The 17,463-nt window shown below is 54.5% G+C and overlaps 1 protein-coding gene and 1 long non-coding RNA gene across 5 annotated transcripts in view; one reads left to right on the plus strand and one right to left on the minus strand.

Moving 5' to 3' along the window:
• SLIT1 (slit guidance ligand 1) overlaps positions 1-17,463 on the plus strand; it is a 191,135-nt gene that overhangs the window by 115,388 nt on the left and 58,284 nt on the right. For all 4 annotated transcript variants that reach the window (XR_001817610.2, XR_001817609.2, XR_001817611.2 and 1 more), the window contains exons 5-11: positions 9,594-9,665; positions 10,787-10,858; positions 11,573-11,644; positions 12,189-12,352; positions 15,331-15,478; positions 15,930-16,001; positions 16,544-16,615. Coding sequence is in view for 1 of the 4 variants with exons in the window: in XM_017502778.2 (XP_017358267.1) it covers positions 9,594-9,665; positions 10,787-10,858; positions 11,573-11,644; positions 12,189-12,352; positions 15,331-15,478; positions 15,930-16,001; positions 16,544-16,615 (672 nt within the window). In the remaining 3 variants the exon portion in view is untranslated. The remainder of the gene's footprint in view (positions 1-9,593; positions 9,666-10,786; positions 10,859-11,572; positions 11,645-12,188; positions 12,353-15,330; positions 15,479-15,929; positions 16,002-16,543; positions 16,616-17,463) is intronic.
• Positions 13,982-17,291, minus strand: LOC108285518. The gene is made up of 2 exons (XR_001817613.2): positions 17,206-17,291; positions 13,982-14,331 (listed from the first exon to the last, which is right to left on the minus strand). It is a non-coding gene; the product is annotated as an uncharacterized LOC108285518 (long non-coding RNA).

Below are 17,463 nucleotides of genomic sequence, written 5' to 3' on the forward strand. Positions count from 1 at the left end.
TGAGGCCAGAGCCTGAGTCCTTAATCCAACTATCTTCTGACAAGGATCTAAGCCCCCAGATGAGGTACCCTGGAACCCTTGGGCTGCCCTGGTTCAGGGAAACACTTGGGCTGCAGGGGGCTGAGGGGCAAGCCAGGCTGCCCAAAGCTTCCATGTGGCATGAAAGGCAGACAAAGTAAGGCCTGTGCCCTGCAGTGGCAGCCGAGTGGGCAGCAAGAACCCAGAGGCCAGTCCATCCTTGGCGGGTGCCCAGCAGCTCCCTGTGTTCTCCCACCCCACCCCCACTGCTAATCCCTTTAGAGGCTGGGCTGTCAGCAGGGACCAATCAGGTTAGAGCGTGAAGGCAGATTAGCAGCCCGAACATGGGGTCTTGACCTCGGCTTCCCCAGCCCCTGCATCCCCCAGCCCTGGTAGAGGATGGGGGGATTGGCAGAGTGTGCAGGAGGAGAGACAGCCAGAGCGGGGTGCCTGGGGATGGTGCCAAGTCAGAGTGTGGACATGGCAGCCCCCTTCTCTTCAGGGAGGGCGACCCGCTGTGGTTGCTGGATGCTTCCAGGTGGAGTAGGAGCTATTTTTGGTGGAGCTTGCCTCCTGGGGCCCTTGATCTTGGCGATGGGGTTCAGGCTTTGCCTGCAGAACCCTTGCCTTGAGCTGGTGCAAGCTTGGAACCACTCGAGTGTATTTAGTTGTTATTACCCCGAAGGATGTGTGAAGGGCAGAGGCACGGTTGATGTGACATCATCCACGGTAACAAGCGCTTGCTCGTGCTTGCCTTCCCCTCCTGAGCCTGCCTCTCACTGGGTCTGCAGCCTGGTTAGGCAGAGCAGGCACAAGCAGCTGCAGCGCAGCTGAGGAGCTGTGGCCTCTCACTGTGCAGAGCCAGCCTGTCTGGCCCCGAGCCCCTGCCTCCCCCTTGGCTGGTCCTAACTCCTTGTTTTGGCCAGGAAAATGCCAGAGGGATTAGAGCAGGGGACTTATGTAAGGATGCATTTTAGTTCATTCAGCTAAAAATTACTGAGTCCCTGCAATGTGCCGGGATGCAAAGGGAAGTGAAGGAAAGTGTCTGGCAGAAAGTTACGGTCTGGAGAGGGAGATGAACATTCACCAAGAGTCAGTGCTTTATCACATGCAGTGCACCTGTATTTTATTACAAGCCTGGGTTGGTGCTGAAAAGGAAAGCAGGGTGCTGAGAGCCTGTTGCAGATGGAGCAGCTGACTCGGGCTCAGGGGAGGTGTTTGTAGACTGAGGTGGGAAGGATGAATAGCGTGTCCTGGGTGCTGGTGAGGGACGAGTATTCTAGGCAGAGGTCACAGCAAGTGCACAGGTCCTGTGGGTGGCTGGAAGGGTCTGGGAAACTGAAGGAATGTCAGCAGAGGTGAGGAAGTAGGCAGGGGCGCCTCTCCCATCAGATCCTGCAACGTAAGTGCTGCTTTCCATCCCCATGTTGCAGATGAGGAAACTGAGGCCAGAGAGGTTATGTGACTTGCCCAAGACCACGGGCTTAAAGTAGGTGGACCCAAGTCTCCCCTTGACACCCAGCTGTGGGCTTTCTCTTCTGCACCCTTGCCTCCCAATCAGTGCTCACTGGACCAGCAACCCCACATCCCCAGGGTGCTTGTCAGAAGCTGGGACCTCGTCCCCCGTCTCAGCATCTGTTCCAGCCCTGTATCTCCCCAGCACTGTCCTGGGTCCTGCTCTGGGGATCTGCCATGGTGCCCTTGTCACTGTTCTGCCTGTGCCCTCCTTCTGAGCCCCTGTCTGGCCCTGCTTCCCCGGGCTGGGACAGACCCCTGCTGCCCAGGGCTTGGCGGTTTGTCCTTCCAGCTGCAAATCCCACCTGTTTCTAGGACAGCCGTTCTCAGGATGTCTCATTCTGCCCGGATGCATCCCGGCCATCTCCTCCCTTCGGGGCCTGTGACAAGGCCACATGGGAGGAGGACGGACAGGAATGACTCGGTTTGAGGGAGACGAAGGCAGCTCACAGCCCCGGGAAAAGTGGTGGGGAAAGGCTTAGGTGGTGCTTTTGGGGAGTTTCCATGCAGACCAGGGGCAGAAGACATGACAAACTTTATTTTAAAAGGACCTAGGAAAGATGAGACAAGTACTGGCAAGGTAGGAAGTCAATTGGAGCAAAAAGAAAAAAGAATAGCTTTGTTCTGGTTTGCGATGTGGTTTAGGCATCCAGGTCCAGGGAATGCTTCTGGCGCCCCCTCGTGGGAAAGCTTGAAACAACAGAGCCCTCGGGTTGCTTGGGTTGTGCTTAGCCGGCATTTCTTGAATACAGCTAAATGGAAGTTCTGGTTCAGAAGCTTAAGTACATAAACTCACACAATCTTCTCCAAAGTCCCACGTGGTAGGTATTTTACAGTAGGGCACCTGAAGCTCTCAGGTGCAGAGCTTCCCCAGGCCCAATGGTTGGTCAATGGCAGAAGCAGGAGTTGAACCTAGTCCTTCCCTCTGCAGGTGCAGGTTTCTAACGCCACCCGCTTTGCTGCCATCAGGCTGCATTGTCCTGAGGCTTCCAAGGTTCACCTGTTTTCCTCTGGCCTCTCCTGGGGCCCCAAATTCACTTTCCTGTCTTCATTTAAACAGTGTGGGCTGCTTCTGGCTGTGGGCTGGCTGGCCAGGGTGCAACAGCTCCACACCCAGCTTTGGGCCATCCATCATCTCTTGACTGGCTCTTGGCCACCTGCCTGCCTGGGGTTTGTGTCTTTCCTCTGTAAGCTTTGGTGCCCCAGAACACAGCCTGAAAGATGGTCAGAGCTGGACACAGTGCCTGTGCCTGTTCTAAGTACTTGGGAGGCTGAGGTGGGAGGATCACTTGAGCCCAGGAGTTTGAGTCCAGCCTGGACAACACAGTGAGACTCTGTCTCTACAAAAAGATTTTTAAAAAATAGCCAGGCATGGTAGCATGTGCCTGTAGTCCCTGCTACTCAGGAAGCTGAGAAAGGAGGATCAACTAAGCTCAGGATTCAAGGGTACAGTGAGCTGTGATTGAGTCACTGCACTCCAGCCTGGGTGACAGAGTGAGACTCTGTCTCCAAATAAATGTTCAAATAGGCTGGGGGTGGTGGCTCATACCTGTAATCCCAGCACCTTGGGAGGCCAAGGTGGGCAGATCACGAGGTTGGGAGATAGGGAAATCAGACCATCCTGGCTAACATGGTGAAACCCTGTCTCTACCAAAAATAAAAAAATTAGCTGGGCGTGGTGGTGGGCACCTGTGATCCCAGCTACTTGGGAGGCTCAGGCGGGAGAATTGCTAGAACCAGGGAGGTTGAGATTGTAGTGAGCTGAGATTGTGCCACTGCACTCCAGCCCAGGTGACAGAGCAAGACTCTGTCTCAAAAAAATTAATTAATGAATTAATTTAAAAGATGGTCAGATCACAGCCCTCTCTGGTCTATCCCGTCACTCTCCTGGCCTATGTGAGGCTTCTCTCAGGGCTGACACTTGCTTCCTAGAACCTCTGCTTCTCCCATCATACGAGACTCTCATGCCGCAGTGTCTTTGTGTAGACTGACCCTGCGTGGAGTCTGCCTCTCCCTTCTCCCTCTTCCCCACTTAGTTTCTGGTGTGAGTCCTTATAGAACCGCTTTTGCTGAATCGTACTTTGATGCTATTATAAGCAACACATGCTCGAATCCCATTTATTATAAGGATCCAGTGTTATTGATTAGGCTACATTGTCATTCTTAATAAAGACCCCTGGGAAAATTCTTGCCTCATCTTACTGCCAAGCCAGCTGTACTCCTGAGAAGCTGATCCTTTTAGACTTATGCATGTCCTGTGGGCGCTGTGAGCTAACCAGCTCTCCTTTCTCATTGGCTCTCAGCGAGAAAGCTCAGAGCCCAGCTCAGCCCTGTCTGGTGTGTGCTCATGTGGGGCATGCATTTTTAGTACCTGCCATTGATTTCTCCTCTTCTCTGTGCCTCATTTTTCATTCTTGCTCTCTTGCTGTTTTGAAAATTCCTATAAGCCACCTTAAAGCCTTTCTAGAACAAGGTTGGGTCTAAATCGATAAGCAAATCAATACAAATAAAAAACCTTCCTTGCAGGGTTGTGGTGAGGATTAAATGGAATAATGAATGGATGTGAGTGCTGGCCCCAGCGTTTCTTCCCAGGCTTGGCCAAAGGGTGAGTGGCCAGCCGGGCTGAGATGAGGGTCCCACTGGAGGTCCTGCCTTCTTGACTCTGGGGACATCCTCAGGCTGCCACTCCTCTCACTGCCACCTGGCTCTTAATGCTGTCATCTCCTTGAGTCCCTGTGGGTCAGCAAAGGCAGGAAGCTGTGTCTCTCTTCTCCCCAGAGCCCCTCTTTCAGAAGGTGTATGGCCAGCAACTTTCCTCACCTCCTTTCGGGGATCCCAGATCCCCTAAAGAAGCAAGCACCTCACCTGATGTGTATCTTAGTCTGTTCTGGCTGCTGTAACAAAATATCTTATTGGGAGGCTAAGGTCGGTGAATCGCTTGAGGCCAGGAGTTCAAGGTGACAGCTATGATTGTGCCACTGCACTGTGGCCTGGATGACAGAGCAAGACCTTATCTCTAAAAAAAAAAAAAAAAAGAGTGCCATAGACTGAGCGGCTTATAAACAGCAGAAATGTGTTTCTCACAGTTTAAGAGGTGGGAAGTCCAAGATCAAGATACTGGCAGATTTGGTGCGTGGTGAAGGCTGCTTCCTGCTTCGTGGATGGTGCCCTCTAGCTGTGTCCTCACATGGAGGAAGGGGCAAGGCAGCTTTCTGGGGTCTCTTTCATAAGGGCACTAATCCTGTTATAAGGATGAGCTCACATGACCTATCACCTCCTAAAGTCCTCACCTCCTAATACCATCACATTAGAGATTAGGTTTCAACCTATGCCTTTCTTGGGAGGAAACAATCATTCACACCATAGCAATGTGTCTTGCAGGTGGGTGGGTCTGCACTGGTGAAGAGCTAAGAAATCTTCTGGCCCAACTTATGAATTAGACAGATGAGGAAACTGAGGTCCTAAAAAAGGAGAAGTGATGTAACCAAGTCCCTAACATGATTTCAGCTCATTAACTTGAGTCTAAGGATGCCCCTCCCTTCCTCAGGGTCATGCCTCAAAACATCCCTGGATGAATCATCGGTTGTTGTGTAACCAATGACCTCAAAACACTGCAGCTTTCAAGAACAAACAATAAACATCTGTGATTTCACAGTCTCTGGGGGGTGGCTGGGTGGTTCTGGCTTGGAGTTCTTGATGAGATTGCAGTCAGAATGTTGGGTGATTGTATCATCTGAAGGTTCAGCTGGGGCTGGAGAATGTATTTCCATGATGGCTGGCTCACAGGGCTGGGAAGCCTGTGCTGGCTGCTGGTGGGAGCCTCAGTTCCTCTCCATGTGGGCCTCTGCAGAGAGCTGCTTGTGTGTCCTTGTGAACTGGGCTGGGCTCTCCCAGACAGGGCAGTCCCAGAAGGAACAAGGAGGGAGCTACAATGTCTTTTATGATCTGGTCTCGGAGGTTATCGATTACCACTTCCATCACATGCTGTTCTTCAGAAGTGAGTTACTGAGTCCAGCCCACATTCAAGAGGAGGAGAATGAGGCTCCGTCTTTTGAAGGGAGGAATGCCAAAGAATTTGTAGACATATTTTAATCACCACAACCTCCCACGTACCTACACCAGTCATACCAAATTGCATGAGATTCCCGAGCCTGCCTTGTTCCTTCCTGCCTCTGGGCTTTACACGTGCTCTTCCCACTGCTTAGAACACCCTCTCGGCCGGGTGTGGTGGCTCACACCTATAATCCCAGGACTTTGGGAGGCAGGGGCGGGTGGATTACAAGGTCAGGGGCCAACATAGTGAAACTCCATCTATACTAAAAATACAAAAAATTAGCCAGGTATGGTGGCAGACGCCTGTAATCCCTGCTACTCAGGAGGCTGTGGCAGGAGAATCGCTTGAACCCCGGAGGCAGAGGTTGCAGTGAGCTGAGATCATGCCTTTGTATTACAGCCAGGTGACAGTGTGAAATTCTGTCCCAAAAACAAAACAAAACAAAAAAACCCTCTCCTCATTTTCTGTTTCTGTCTGGGACGCATCAACTCTGAAAGATCCGATCAGAGACCACCTCCCCTCCCTCCGGCAGAATTGCTCACTCACTCCTCTGCACTCTCCCATCTTTTTGGCAGTACTGCTCCTCCAGCCATTGTTGAAAGCTGGCATGTGCACCCCATGAAAGCAAGTCTTTGGGGGTCCCCAGCAGATCATCAGCTCTCAGCACACATTTTGTGGAGCGAAGGAGTGAGGGTTTCCTCACTGGTTTCCTGTCTGTGCCTCTTCTGGGCATGAGTTCTCTAGGGTCTAGGGTGGGCCATGCACCTGTGGTTAGAGCACTCTGGGCATGAGTGCTCTAGGGTGGGCCATGCACCTGTGGTTAGAGCACTCTGGGCATGAGTGCTCTAGGGTGGGCCATGCACCTGTGGTTAGCTCTGCATCTGCAAGCCCAGCCCGGCCACTAGTATCTGCAGGCACTCCACCAAGGTGGGCTCGGCTTTGTGTTGGGCTCCCGTGTCAGCCTGGGCCCCTGGTTATTGGGGAACTCGCATGACCATGAGCCCCAGTGCAGGCAGTCTCTTGTTTACCTGTGTGACCTGCACAGCCCTGCTCCAAATCCAGTAATTCCTCTGCCAGCCTACTCTGCCCAGTGGCAGCACCCCACTTAGGAAGATGGAGAGAACAAGTCCACAGTCGAGGAGAACCATCAAGCCATTAGGGCAGACGCCGCCAGGGCAGCAACTTCTTGTATGAATCAGAGAGACTAAGATGAGGTTGTAGCAGCCAAGGAGCTCTCTAGGCAAGGAAGAGATGAGAACCAGGATTAGCCAGGCAAAGACTGAAATGTGCCTCTCAAGACATATGGGGCTGGGGGAGTCGCTGCATAGACAAGCAGCAGGGAGTGGGCTGCTGGGGGCCCTCTGGGGAGTAGCCTAAATTGGTGGAATTTGGGGAATGTCTCCAGGAATACTGACAGACTACACAGGGGAGCTGGAGATATGCACAAGTAACCAAGATTGAAGAGCAGGGAGGGGAGGTGGGGGCGGGCAAATGCGGGAAGAGGAAGCTGCCCAGCAGGAGGGGAGATGCCTCAGGGATGGCAGGACGGCTCTGGAGGAGGGACAGCTGTGTCTGTGCTGCAGGCTTGAGCCGTCTCCTCTCCAGGAAAGAGAGATCAAGAACGAGGGGCACTGATGGTGCCAAGGCCCCTTCTGACACAGGTGCCTAGCTGCTTTTCTGAAGGCTGTGGGGGGACAAGATAGGAGGGGCCGGGCTTGGGGGAGGGAGCGCAGAGATGTTGGTGCCCACTCTGGGGGGGTTGGAGGGCAGTTGCTTTGCCAGGTTCTTATTTATCCCATTTTGTCCACGAGGAAACTGAGCTCAGGAGGGAAAAGGTGCCTTGCAGATGTACAGCCAGGAGGGGGAGGGCCAGGACTCAAATCCCAGGCTCTTCCCTCCAACTGCAAGCCCCTAGCCCAGAGAAGGGGAGGTGACTGGAGACCGAGATCCCTCCAGGACAGGGTGCATCTCTCCAGTTCCATCATCCATCCATCCATTCAACAAATGCTTGCCGAGAGGCTGCAGCGGGTCAGGCCCTGTCCTAGGTGCTGGGGTGAAGCAGCTGCTGGTGCCCTCTAGCTCACCTGCCCCCTACCTTTGCGATTCAGGGCTCAGCACACTGCTGGGCTTCTCAACAGGGAAACCCAGGCAGAGTGGTGGCGGCCTTGACAGTCCAAGGGGCAGTGTGCAGTGGGTAGGGGACTGTGGGCTGTGTTCTCAGACCCTGTGGGGTGAGGGGCTGAAAGGAAGGGCACTATCAAAGCCCACAGGCCTGGCCTGGGAGGAGGAGGTGGGGCCGTGGTACTGCCTGGTACTAGGGCCCACATCAGGACGGTCCGCCTCTGGTGTTCACCTTCAGGACCCTGGTGTGTCTGGTGCAGGGCTCTGAGGCAGGTGGCCCAGGTCCAGCTCAGATCAGTGACTTCACAACTCAGAGCTCAGTTCCCTCCTCTGTGAAATGGGCCCCCAGAGCTGCTGCACAAGCTGGGGCTCTGGGACCTGAATGCCTGGATTCAAATTCTGGAGCCACTACCCTCCAGCCTGGTTACCTTGAAGAAGTCGCTTAGCTTCTCTGAGGCCCCGTTTTCTCCTCTATATAATGGGGATGGTGATCATATCCACGCCACGCTCCTGGGAAGTACTCAGGGCAGTGCTGGCCTGGGGTGGGGAGCATGTGGCTATAAGTAGGGAAAGCTGACCTGGAAAGGGGTGTTGGTACATGTCTGTGGATGCCAGGAGGCTGCTGAGAGGCAAGAGAGGCAGGAGGACTGCTGTCAGAGGCCAGGACCTGCCAGGGAGCGAGGAAGGGCCCCAAAGCTGGCCTGGAACTCACTGAGGCTGAGAATTTGCAGCCCCAACAGTGCCCCCCTCCCTCATACCAGGGCATTAGTGGGGAGGCAGGAGGTCCTGTCATCCCAGCCCCCAGCGTGCTCCTGACTCCCTGTGACCCAGGCTCTCGGAGGTGCCCTGCTGCCTGCAGTCCCCAGGAGCACAGGGTTTGGAGCCAGGCCCTGTGTGGAGTTAAAGACCTGGGTGGGCCACTGGCTGGCTGGGTCACCGGGGCCAATTCTATCTGTCTTGAGTCAGCTTGCTCACATAAGACACAGAGCATAAGCCCCAGACGCACTCGCCACAGACAGCCCAGGGCGCCGTCCTTCCTGCCCTGGTGGCAGACATGGGTCATCAATCCACCTCCAGAAGCACTTCTGTTGTGTGCTGCTTTGCAGCCCTGCATGATGCCGTGGGGGACTGAACTAGCCTCTGTGGGTCCGGTGGGCTGACCTCTGTGGGCATTAGGCCATTCTCGTATTGCTATCAAGAACTGCCGAAACTGGGTAATTTATAAGAAAAGAGATTGATTTGGCTCACAGTTCTGCAGGTTGTGCAGGAAGTACAGGCATCTACTTCTGGGGAGGCCTCAGGGAGCTCTTACTCCTGGCAGAAGTCAGAGGGAGAGCAGGCACTTGACGTGGGAGAGTGAAGAGGAGGGAGAGTGGAGGGGGAGACGCCATACCCTTCAACAACCAGTGCTCCCAGAACTCACTGGCCATCCGGAAGTCAGCACCAAGCCAGGAGGGATCAGCCCTCGTGACCTGATCACCTCCCACCAGGCCCCACCTCCAGCAGCGGGGAATACAATTCAGCATGAGATTTGGGCGGGGACAGATATCTAAACTACGTCAGGTGGGGTCTGGCAGGGCTGGTCATAGCTGTCCCAGGCTCTTCCCTTCAGCTGCAAGCCTCCAGCCCAGAGAAGGGAAGGTGGCTGGGGACTGACCTCCCTCCAGGACATGGTGTACCTCTCCAGTTCCATCATTCATTCATTCAACAAATGCTTGCTGAGTGGCCGCTGTGGGCTGGGCGCTGTCCTAGGTTGCTGGAGTGCAGCAGCAGCCGGTCCAGTGCCCTCCAGCCCACCTGCCCTGCTGCCCTGACTCATCACGGCACTCTGCAGGGACCTCTTTTCTCATCTGTGTTTTGTCTCCCTCTGGCTTTATCCTCCCAGGGACTTGAGTGAGAATGCCATTCAGGCCATCCCCAGGAAAGCTTTTCGGGGAGCTACGGATCTCAAAAATTTGTGAGTACAGGCCTGGGAGGGAGAAGGGTGCAGGGGTTCCAGGGCCCCTCCTGGCAGTGTCCTCAGGGTGTCCCCGAACCATGTGGTCCAGGCAGCCAGGGAGCTAACCTGGGCTCTTGGAGGGCTGGTGCCAGCATGGTCTTCTGGAACAATCTGGGGTTGGAGGAAACATGCAGCCCTTGCCTCTCCCTTGGGTGTGATTTCGTGTGAAGAGCCAATAGAGCGGGCTCTTGTGGACCTAGTGAAGCAACTTATCAGCATGGGTGACATTCTCAGTCCATTTTGATGGCATAGTGTCTGTGCCCTTGTCCTCCATTGCCTGCCTCGTATTTGGGTTGGGAGAGCTGGGTTTGAATCTTCTCTTCTAGTTACATGTCACATAAGCTGCTGCAAGTCAGTGAACATCACTGAGCCTCGATATATTGTTCTTGAAAATAGGGCTAAGAAGATCTACTTCACAGGCCTGTTCTGAGGTTTGAATGAGACATGGAAGTAAATACACTTTGTCAAATGCTATTTAAATGTAATGCCTTATTATTCAAATTTATTCTGGTCCAGGCTTACCACCTCTCCCAGGTCTGACTACAACAGGGATGGCAAGCGCCTGACATGCTTGTCACACACACTCCCTCCCACGCCTGTGGCAGACATTGGTAATCAATCACCACATGCTTTCACGTAGAGCTCACCTCGAAGCTTCAGTTTACTCTGACAGCAGCAATCCAGGCAGCCACCTCTAGTCAACCTCTTTGGCACTCAGGCTGAAGTCTGTTTGCCAGCTCTGGCTGCCACTGCTTTGTGACTCTCTCCTTTTTCACCTGCCAGCACCAGCTAGGTGGTCTCCAAAATGTGTGTGTCTGTAGGGGGGGTGCCTGCTCCCCAGGGGATATGTAAGGTTGAGTAGAAGAACATAACTTTTACTTATATTTATGATTTAACTGAAGAGTAGAAAAAAAACTTAAGTTTTTACTAATGTTTACTATTTGGATTGATACATATACACATAACAAACGACTAGGGGCATGCCTCTTTTGAATGAAGGGAGCACACAGTCAAAATGTTTGCACACCCTTACTCTAGGCAATGTGCCCTTCTCTCTACAACCTTCCTTTGCTTCACAGACAGCTGGACAAGAACCAGATCAGCTGCATCGAGGAAGGGGCCTTCCGTGCTCTGCGGGGGCTGGAGGTGCTGTAAGTAAAGCAGGGAAAAGGAAGGAGGGGTGTGGAGGGCTCTGCTACGCAGGTGCCAAGTGCCACAGCCTGGGAAGCGGGCACCAGGGAGACAGGAAGGGGGAGGCCAGTCCTCCTAGAATCTCCTTGGAGGAGGGGAGGACAGTCCCTCATGGGTCAGAGGAAGGAGGACGGGGCCTCGTGGGTCGGAGAAGGGAGGACGGGCCCTCGTGGGTCGGAGGAGGGAGGACGGGGCCTCGTGGGTCGGAGGAGGGAGGACGGGGCCTCGTGGGTTGGAGGAGGAGAAGATAGGCCCTCATGGGCTTGAGGGCTTGTGCCTGCAGTAAACAGTGTGCTCTGGTGTAACCTGCTCAGGATGAAACCCAAGAGTTTCTGCCACTCGGCCTGGAATGTTCCCTCTTTCCCCCTGCCTATCCAAACCCCACCCTTTCTTCCAAGCCAACCCAAGTCTGGGATGTGTCCCATCACCCGCCCCGCTCCATCTCCCCATCCTACCAGCCTTGGAGTCTATGGTGCCATTGGCTCGCAGTCACCGTCCCAGCTTGGGGCTTTCCCCAAGGGGTGGGATCTGCCTCATGCTCTTCGGCTTAGCCCCTCCATGTCTAGCACCATGCTGGTCCACTTCAAGGTCTCCCTGTTTGTCAGCAGGGTGGCCCTGTCCCACATCAGCTCCTGCTGGGCAGGTGCTAAATGGCTCTGGTTTCTCCCGATCAGGACCCTGAACAACAACAATATCACCACCATCCCCGTGTCCAGCTTCAACCACATGCCCAAGCTACGGACCTTGTGAGTCAGCCGGGGCAGCTGGGAGTGGGGCAGCCAAGCCCGGCTGATGCCAGGGGGTGGGTGGGATAGGAGGTGAGGGTTCTGCAGACAGGTCATGGAGCTCATTCTCCCTGAGACCCCCAGAGGCCGGCCCAGGGTGAGGGCTCTATGCAATCGGAGGCGGAAAGAATTGAGATACAGTTGCAGGCCATCCAGTGCCGCTTAATTTGGTTTTCCCTTGGAAAACAAATGATTTGTTTTTGTGCTTGAAAATGAGCCTGGTGGTTTGGGGCCGTGAGCCTGCGTGAGCTCAGTGCGATGACCTGGGCTTTGCTGGGCACATTCCGGCCCAGGTGTGCCCAGAGCATGTGGGAGGGGAGGGGCAGCAGCGGGATCCTCATGGGACTGTGGATACTCCCGGGTTGGCGCTGAGCCACCTACTTGACTAAATGTGTTTGGCTTGAACACAGCACTGGGGGCAGCCTCCTGCCTGAGGTTGGGGGTTCCCACAATCTGGCTGGGCTGGCGGCCCAGATGGGTTGTGAGCCACCCTGTCTTCCTGCAGCCGCCTGCACTCCAACCACCTGTTCTGTGACTGCCACCTGGCCTGGCTCTCGCAGTGGCTGAGGCAGCGGCCAACCATCGGGCTGTTCACCCAGTGCTCAGGCCCGGCCAGCCTGCGTGGCCTCAATGTGGCAGAGGTCCAGAAGAGTGAGTTCAGCTGCTCAGGTGGGTACAGGCCACTGCCAGGCTCTCAACTGTCCAGCACCACCGCTGCCTCCTGCTCTGCCTCTTGTTCCCACCCCTAACTTCAACATTGCTACCTGGCCCCGCCCATCACCTTCTGACCCCGCCCATCACCTTCTGGCCCCGCCCACCACCTCCTGCCCCCACTATCTGCCTCTCCTGCCCCATACACCACCTCCCGTTCTCACCATGGTCTTTGTCTCCGTGTGTCACTTCTCATCTGATCTCCTTTTCCCTCCTGTTCCTTCACTGCCTCGTGCACTCAGCACCTGCTTTGTTCCATCCCGTCCTCTTTCTGGTGTACTCAGTGCCACCTCCCACTCGTCCTCTGGGCTCCTTGCCCCTGCTATCACCCCCTCACCCTCCTATCGCCTCACCTCTGCTGCCTTGGCAAGTCGTTGAATTGGGTCCTCTAACCTTGGCTCCAGGGGAGGTGGGTCTCAAAGCCCATGCCCCTTCACCTTCCCCCTGGGGTTCTGTGATAGCCTCCTGACTGGTGGCCCATGTCCTCCCTGGCCCCTTTGTTGTCCCTACTACAGCCAGAAGACCAAAAAGAACCCACGTTCTGGGTGGGAACTGCTCGTGTACTCACCCAGCCGTCAGCACTGCTGTGAGAGTCTGAACTGCTCTCAGGCTCCGCAAGCCTGGCCAGGGCCAGCACTGTCTCCCTGCTTCCCCCTGCCTGCAGCTCCCCCAGCTGCCTCTGCCTCTGCCCCTTCCTGGCACGGGCTCTCCCGCCCCCTGGCCTCACAGGCTGTTCCCCTGTCAGGCACACCCTTCCCTCCCTGTTGCCTGCCTACTCCTCCTCGCCCTGCAGAGCCCAGGGAGCCTTCTGTGATCCTATGTGAGGCCCCGCGTTGCATTTCTGGCACATCCTCAGTACTTTGTCTTCGCTTGGTGCAGGAAATGCTAGCTGAATGAATGCACAGTTCTCAGATTTGTGACAGAGGATTTGTTTATTTTTTGTTGTTGTTGAGATGGAGTTTCGCTCTTGTTGCCCAGGCTGGAGTGCAATGGCACGATCTTGGCTCACCACAACCTCCGCCTCCTGGGTTCAAGTGGTTCTCTTGCCTCAGCCTCCCAAGTAGCTGGGATTACAGGCATGTGCCACCACGCCCGGCTAATTTTATATTTTCAGTAGAGACAGGGTTTTTTCACGTTGATCAGGCTGGTCTCGAACTCCCAACCTAAGGTGATCCGCCCACCTCAGCCTCCCAAAGTGCTGGGATTACAGGCATGAGCTACCATGCCCGGCCTTGTGTCAGATGATTTAGAGGCTGTTTCCCCCAGTCTGTGTACTGGGCCTGTCAGCCACAGTGCTCTGAAGGAAAGCATCTCCTAGGCTCAGCCTCCCTGCCTCAGTGTAAGGCTCTGGGCTGTGGCTGTCACCTCCTTCATTGCACTGGCAGACACCCAAGACTGGGCTTGAACACCGCTGTACTCAGCAGTGCTCTGTTTGTGTGTGCGTGCAGATGTGTGTGTGTGTGTATGAGTGTATGAGTGTGCCCATGTGCTAGAACATGTGTGCGTACACACGGGTGTGTCTCAGGTGTGAGCCAGGACTGCCTCTGCATCATTGCAGCTACCACGGTTTTTAGGAATAGGAATGGATAATTCACTGGGACAATTTTTATTTTGAAATGAAACCTTTTTCTTTGCATTTGGAAGACTGTGGTTTCTATTTTCAGACATTAGTTTTTCCTCTGGGTGTGATCACCCTGGCAACCCTTTTCCTTTGAAGGCTACTGTCACAATATGCCAGGAATCCATGAGGCTTTGCCTCATTTGGTCCTGGTGCCCAGGTTTTGGGGCAGCCAGGGAAGATATTTGAGGTTAAAATGCTGGTGGGGATATCAATTGGCTTGACCACTCTGCAGAACCGTCTTGCAGGATCCTCTAAGGCTCAGGTTATGCCCGCCCTGTAACCCTGCAGCTCCACTGCTAGGTGTGTGCATTTTTTTCTGCAAAAATGTCCAAAAATATTAAAGGCAGCTTTTTCCATCATAGTCCAAATTGGAAACAACCTGAATGTCCACCGACTAATTATGATATACCCATATAATGGAATACCGCTCAGCAATGAAAAAGAACGGACTACCGATATACACAGCAACGTGGTGAATCTCAAACACTGCGTATTAAGCAAAAAAGCCAGACATAAGAGAAACTACTGTTTCATTTACACGACGCTCAGAAGTGAGCAGAGCAAATCTTTGGCGATAGATCTCAGAATAGTGTTTACTTTGGGGAAGGGGCAGGAGAGAATCTTCTCAGGTAATGGAAATGTTCTATGTTGAGGTTGTGGTTCCACCAGCTACGTGTTTCAGATAGAGTACTTTGTATAAGTTCTACCTCCTTCAGAAAGAGCGTTTTGTATAAGTTACACCTCCACATTTTCAAAGGCTCTTATATAAGACACTGGGCTGGATCCTGGTTTTACCACTTACTAGCTGTGAGAATTTCTACAAATTAATATCGAGGACTCTGTTTTCTCAGCTGTAGAATGACAACAATAATAGGCTCCTCTTAGGCTTAAATGCGATACTGCATGTACTACACTTAGAGCATGTGGCACAGAGTAAGTGTTTAAGTGTTTAGAAACAGTCATTGTCACCCTCATGTGACAGATGAGAGGACTTAGGCTCAGAAGTGTTAAGTGACTTGGACTAGAATCCAGAGCTTCAGAACTGCAGGCCAGGGTTTCTTAGTGTATGAATCACACACCACTGCAATTCAGTTTAGATTCAAGGGCAGCAAACATCTGACAAATACCCGCTGTGTGCCAGGCACCCGCAGAGTTATACCGACGTCAGGAATCATTTCATTAGTGATCTCTGCTGTTTCATCCTCATCCAGAGAAACTGCCGCTGTGCACCCCGTCCCACCCATCAGTCTGTATCTGGGCTAGAGGGAGGTGCTGATGCGGGACAGCCTGAGGCCACACCCCCCTGTTTCTGCAGGCCCAGGGGAAGCAGGGCGCGTGCCCACCTGCACCCTTTCCTCCGGCTCCTGCCCGGCCATGTGCACCTGCAGCAATGGCATCGTGGACTGTCGTGGCAAAGGCCTCACTGCCATCCCGGCCAACCTGCCCGAGACCATGACGGAGATGTGAGTACAGAACAGGGCAGGGCAGGTGCTGGGGTGGGCACAGGTCCCTCCCCTTGGCAGGCCTGGCTCCAGAGGTCCAGTGAAGAGCTGGAGTAAGTGCCACCTCAGGGCCCCTGAGTGACCATGGAGAAGACATCGTTTGCTTCTGCTGGGCTGAGCTTTGTGTCCAGGGCTGGGGAGGCGGTGTCGCTCTGTGTGAGTCTGCTGGAATCGGGTTCTCGGCATCATTTGTAGGCCCCTTTCGGCCTTAAATGCCTGGGATGATGGAGCTCGAGTCAGAATTTTCTCTGCCTGTGCCAGTGCCCCTACCCCAGACTTCAACTTCTGGAAGGGGTAAGGGAGCAGGGGAAGGAGGGCCAAAGGCTTGTTCAGGATGGGTGAGCCCAGCAGGTAACCCCCAGGGATGGGGTAACCTGGGCCCTTATGCCTCCCATCCATTTTCTCTCCACAGACGCCTGGAGCTCAACGGTATCAAGTCCATCCCCCCCGGAGCCTTCTCACCTTACAGAAAGCTACGGAGGATGTGAGTGCCTCCAGCTGCTTCCTGGGGAGCTGGCACAGGGCTGACGGAGATCCTGGGTGGTCCCACAGCCCTGGGCCAGGCCCTCACTCAGCCCCTGCAGCTGAATGGCCCTGGGCCAGCCACTTGGCCTTCCTGCCCTTCAGGCTGCTTGGCTTGTGACACGGGGACCTCCTTGCAGGGCTGTTGTGTGGCCCAAAGGGAGTGCTGAGCCTGAGCCTGGCCTGTGACCGGAGTTACTTGTCATCTTCCCATTTCAGCTTGGGCAGCAATTAAGGATGGAAGGGGGCTAGGAGACTGCCAGGATGCATGGGAAAGCCTCATCCATAAATTCCCAAGCTGGAGTGCCCCCTCATGCCCGGCCCTCAGACTGCACAGGGAAATACCGGCCATGGGCTTTGAAATGGAGGGATCTGGCCTCCCACTATTCTAATTTCAAAGCACCCCACACTGCCCCCATGGCATCTATGAGGTGAAGGGACTGGGAAGGGCTCAGTGGCCATTGAGAAATTCAGATGCCCCCTCTCCTTTTGCTCAACTTGCAGAGACCTGAGCAACAACCAGATCGCGGAGATCGCACCCGATGCCTTCCAGGGCCTCCGCTCCCTGAACTCACTGTGAGTAGCAGTGGCAAGGCTTCCTCAGTGGTCCAGGGCATCCCCCGAGGAGGCTGGCAGGGCCCAGGGCCCCTCTGGTAGGTGCAGGAGGAGGAGCAGGGCTATGCCCCCCTCCACACAGCCCCTGCCCATCCCAGCCTCAGTGGGTCATCCTTTGGCTGCAAAGGGTTTGCTGTTCCAGCTCCCTCTTCCTCACTGGTGGACGCTCCGACGCTGGGAGCGGGAGAAGTGTGGAGAAGCTAGGCAGAGCTGTTGCCCCTGGCAACTGGGATGCACATCCTGCCACGGTGAGGATTTTCCCAGCATTCTTTGCACAAGCATCTTGGACCTGTCCCCCACTGAAGCCCAGCATGCTGTGTTCCTGAGGCCTCTGTGGTCACCACAGGGCCAGTGAGCACTGGGTCCAACTGTGATGTCTGCCACACCTTGCTATCTTTTATCCCAAATGTGATGGATCCCAAGATGCGGTGGGTGCTGCTGGGACAGTATTTTCCCACTCGCCTTCCAGTGTTTCCCTTCCTTCAGGGTCTGCTGGGGAAGTCTGTCAGTAGAACATACAAAAGGTAGTGAAGCACCCCCCTCTCACTCACCAAGTTCCTCACTCCCCGAGGTCATACAGCACTTTGTATGGAGAGCACACTCAGAGTGCCCTGGAGTTGGGCAAGCTCCCTGTAGGAGGGGCCATTTTTTACTCTAGGGGATGAGTGTTTTCACCTGCTCCTTGGCAGCACAGGACACATGCTTGGCAGAGACTAGAGGCCTGGCGAGTACAACAGAATGGAACTCCCCCGGGGAGTGTGGGAGCCTGCCAGCTCAGTGCCTTCTGTGCATGCCATCTTGGAGCAGAG

Source organism: Cebus imitator, unplaced genomic scaffold (assembly GCF_001604975.1).
Source record: "Cebus imitator isolate Cc_AM_T3 unplaced genomic scaffold, Cebus_imitator-1.0 Scaffold299, whole genome shotgun sequence".
In the NCBI taxonomy this organism is placed as follows: domain Eukaryota; kingdom Metazoa; phylum Chordata; class Mammalia; order Primates; family Cebidae; genus Cebus; species Cebus imitator.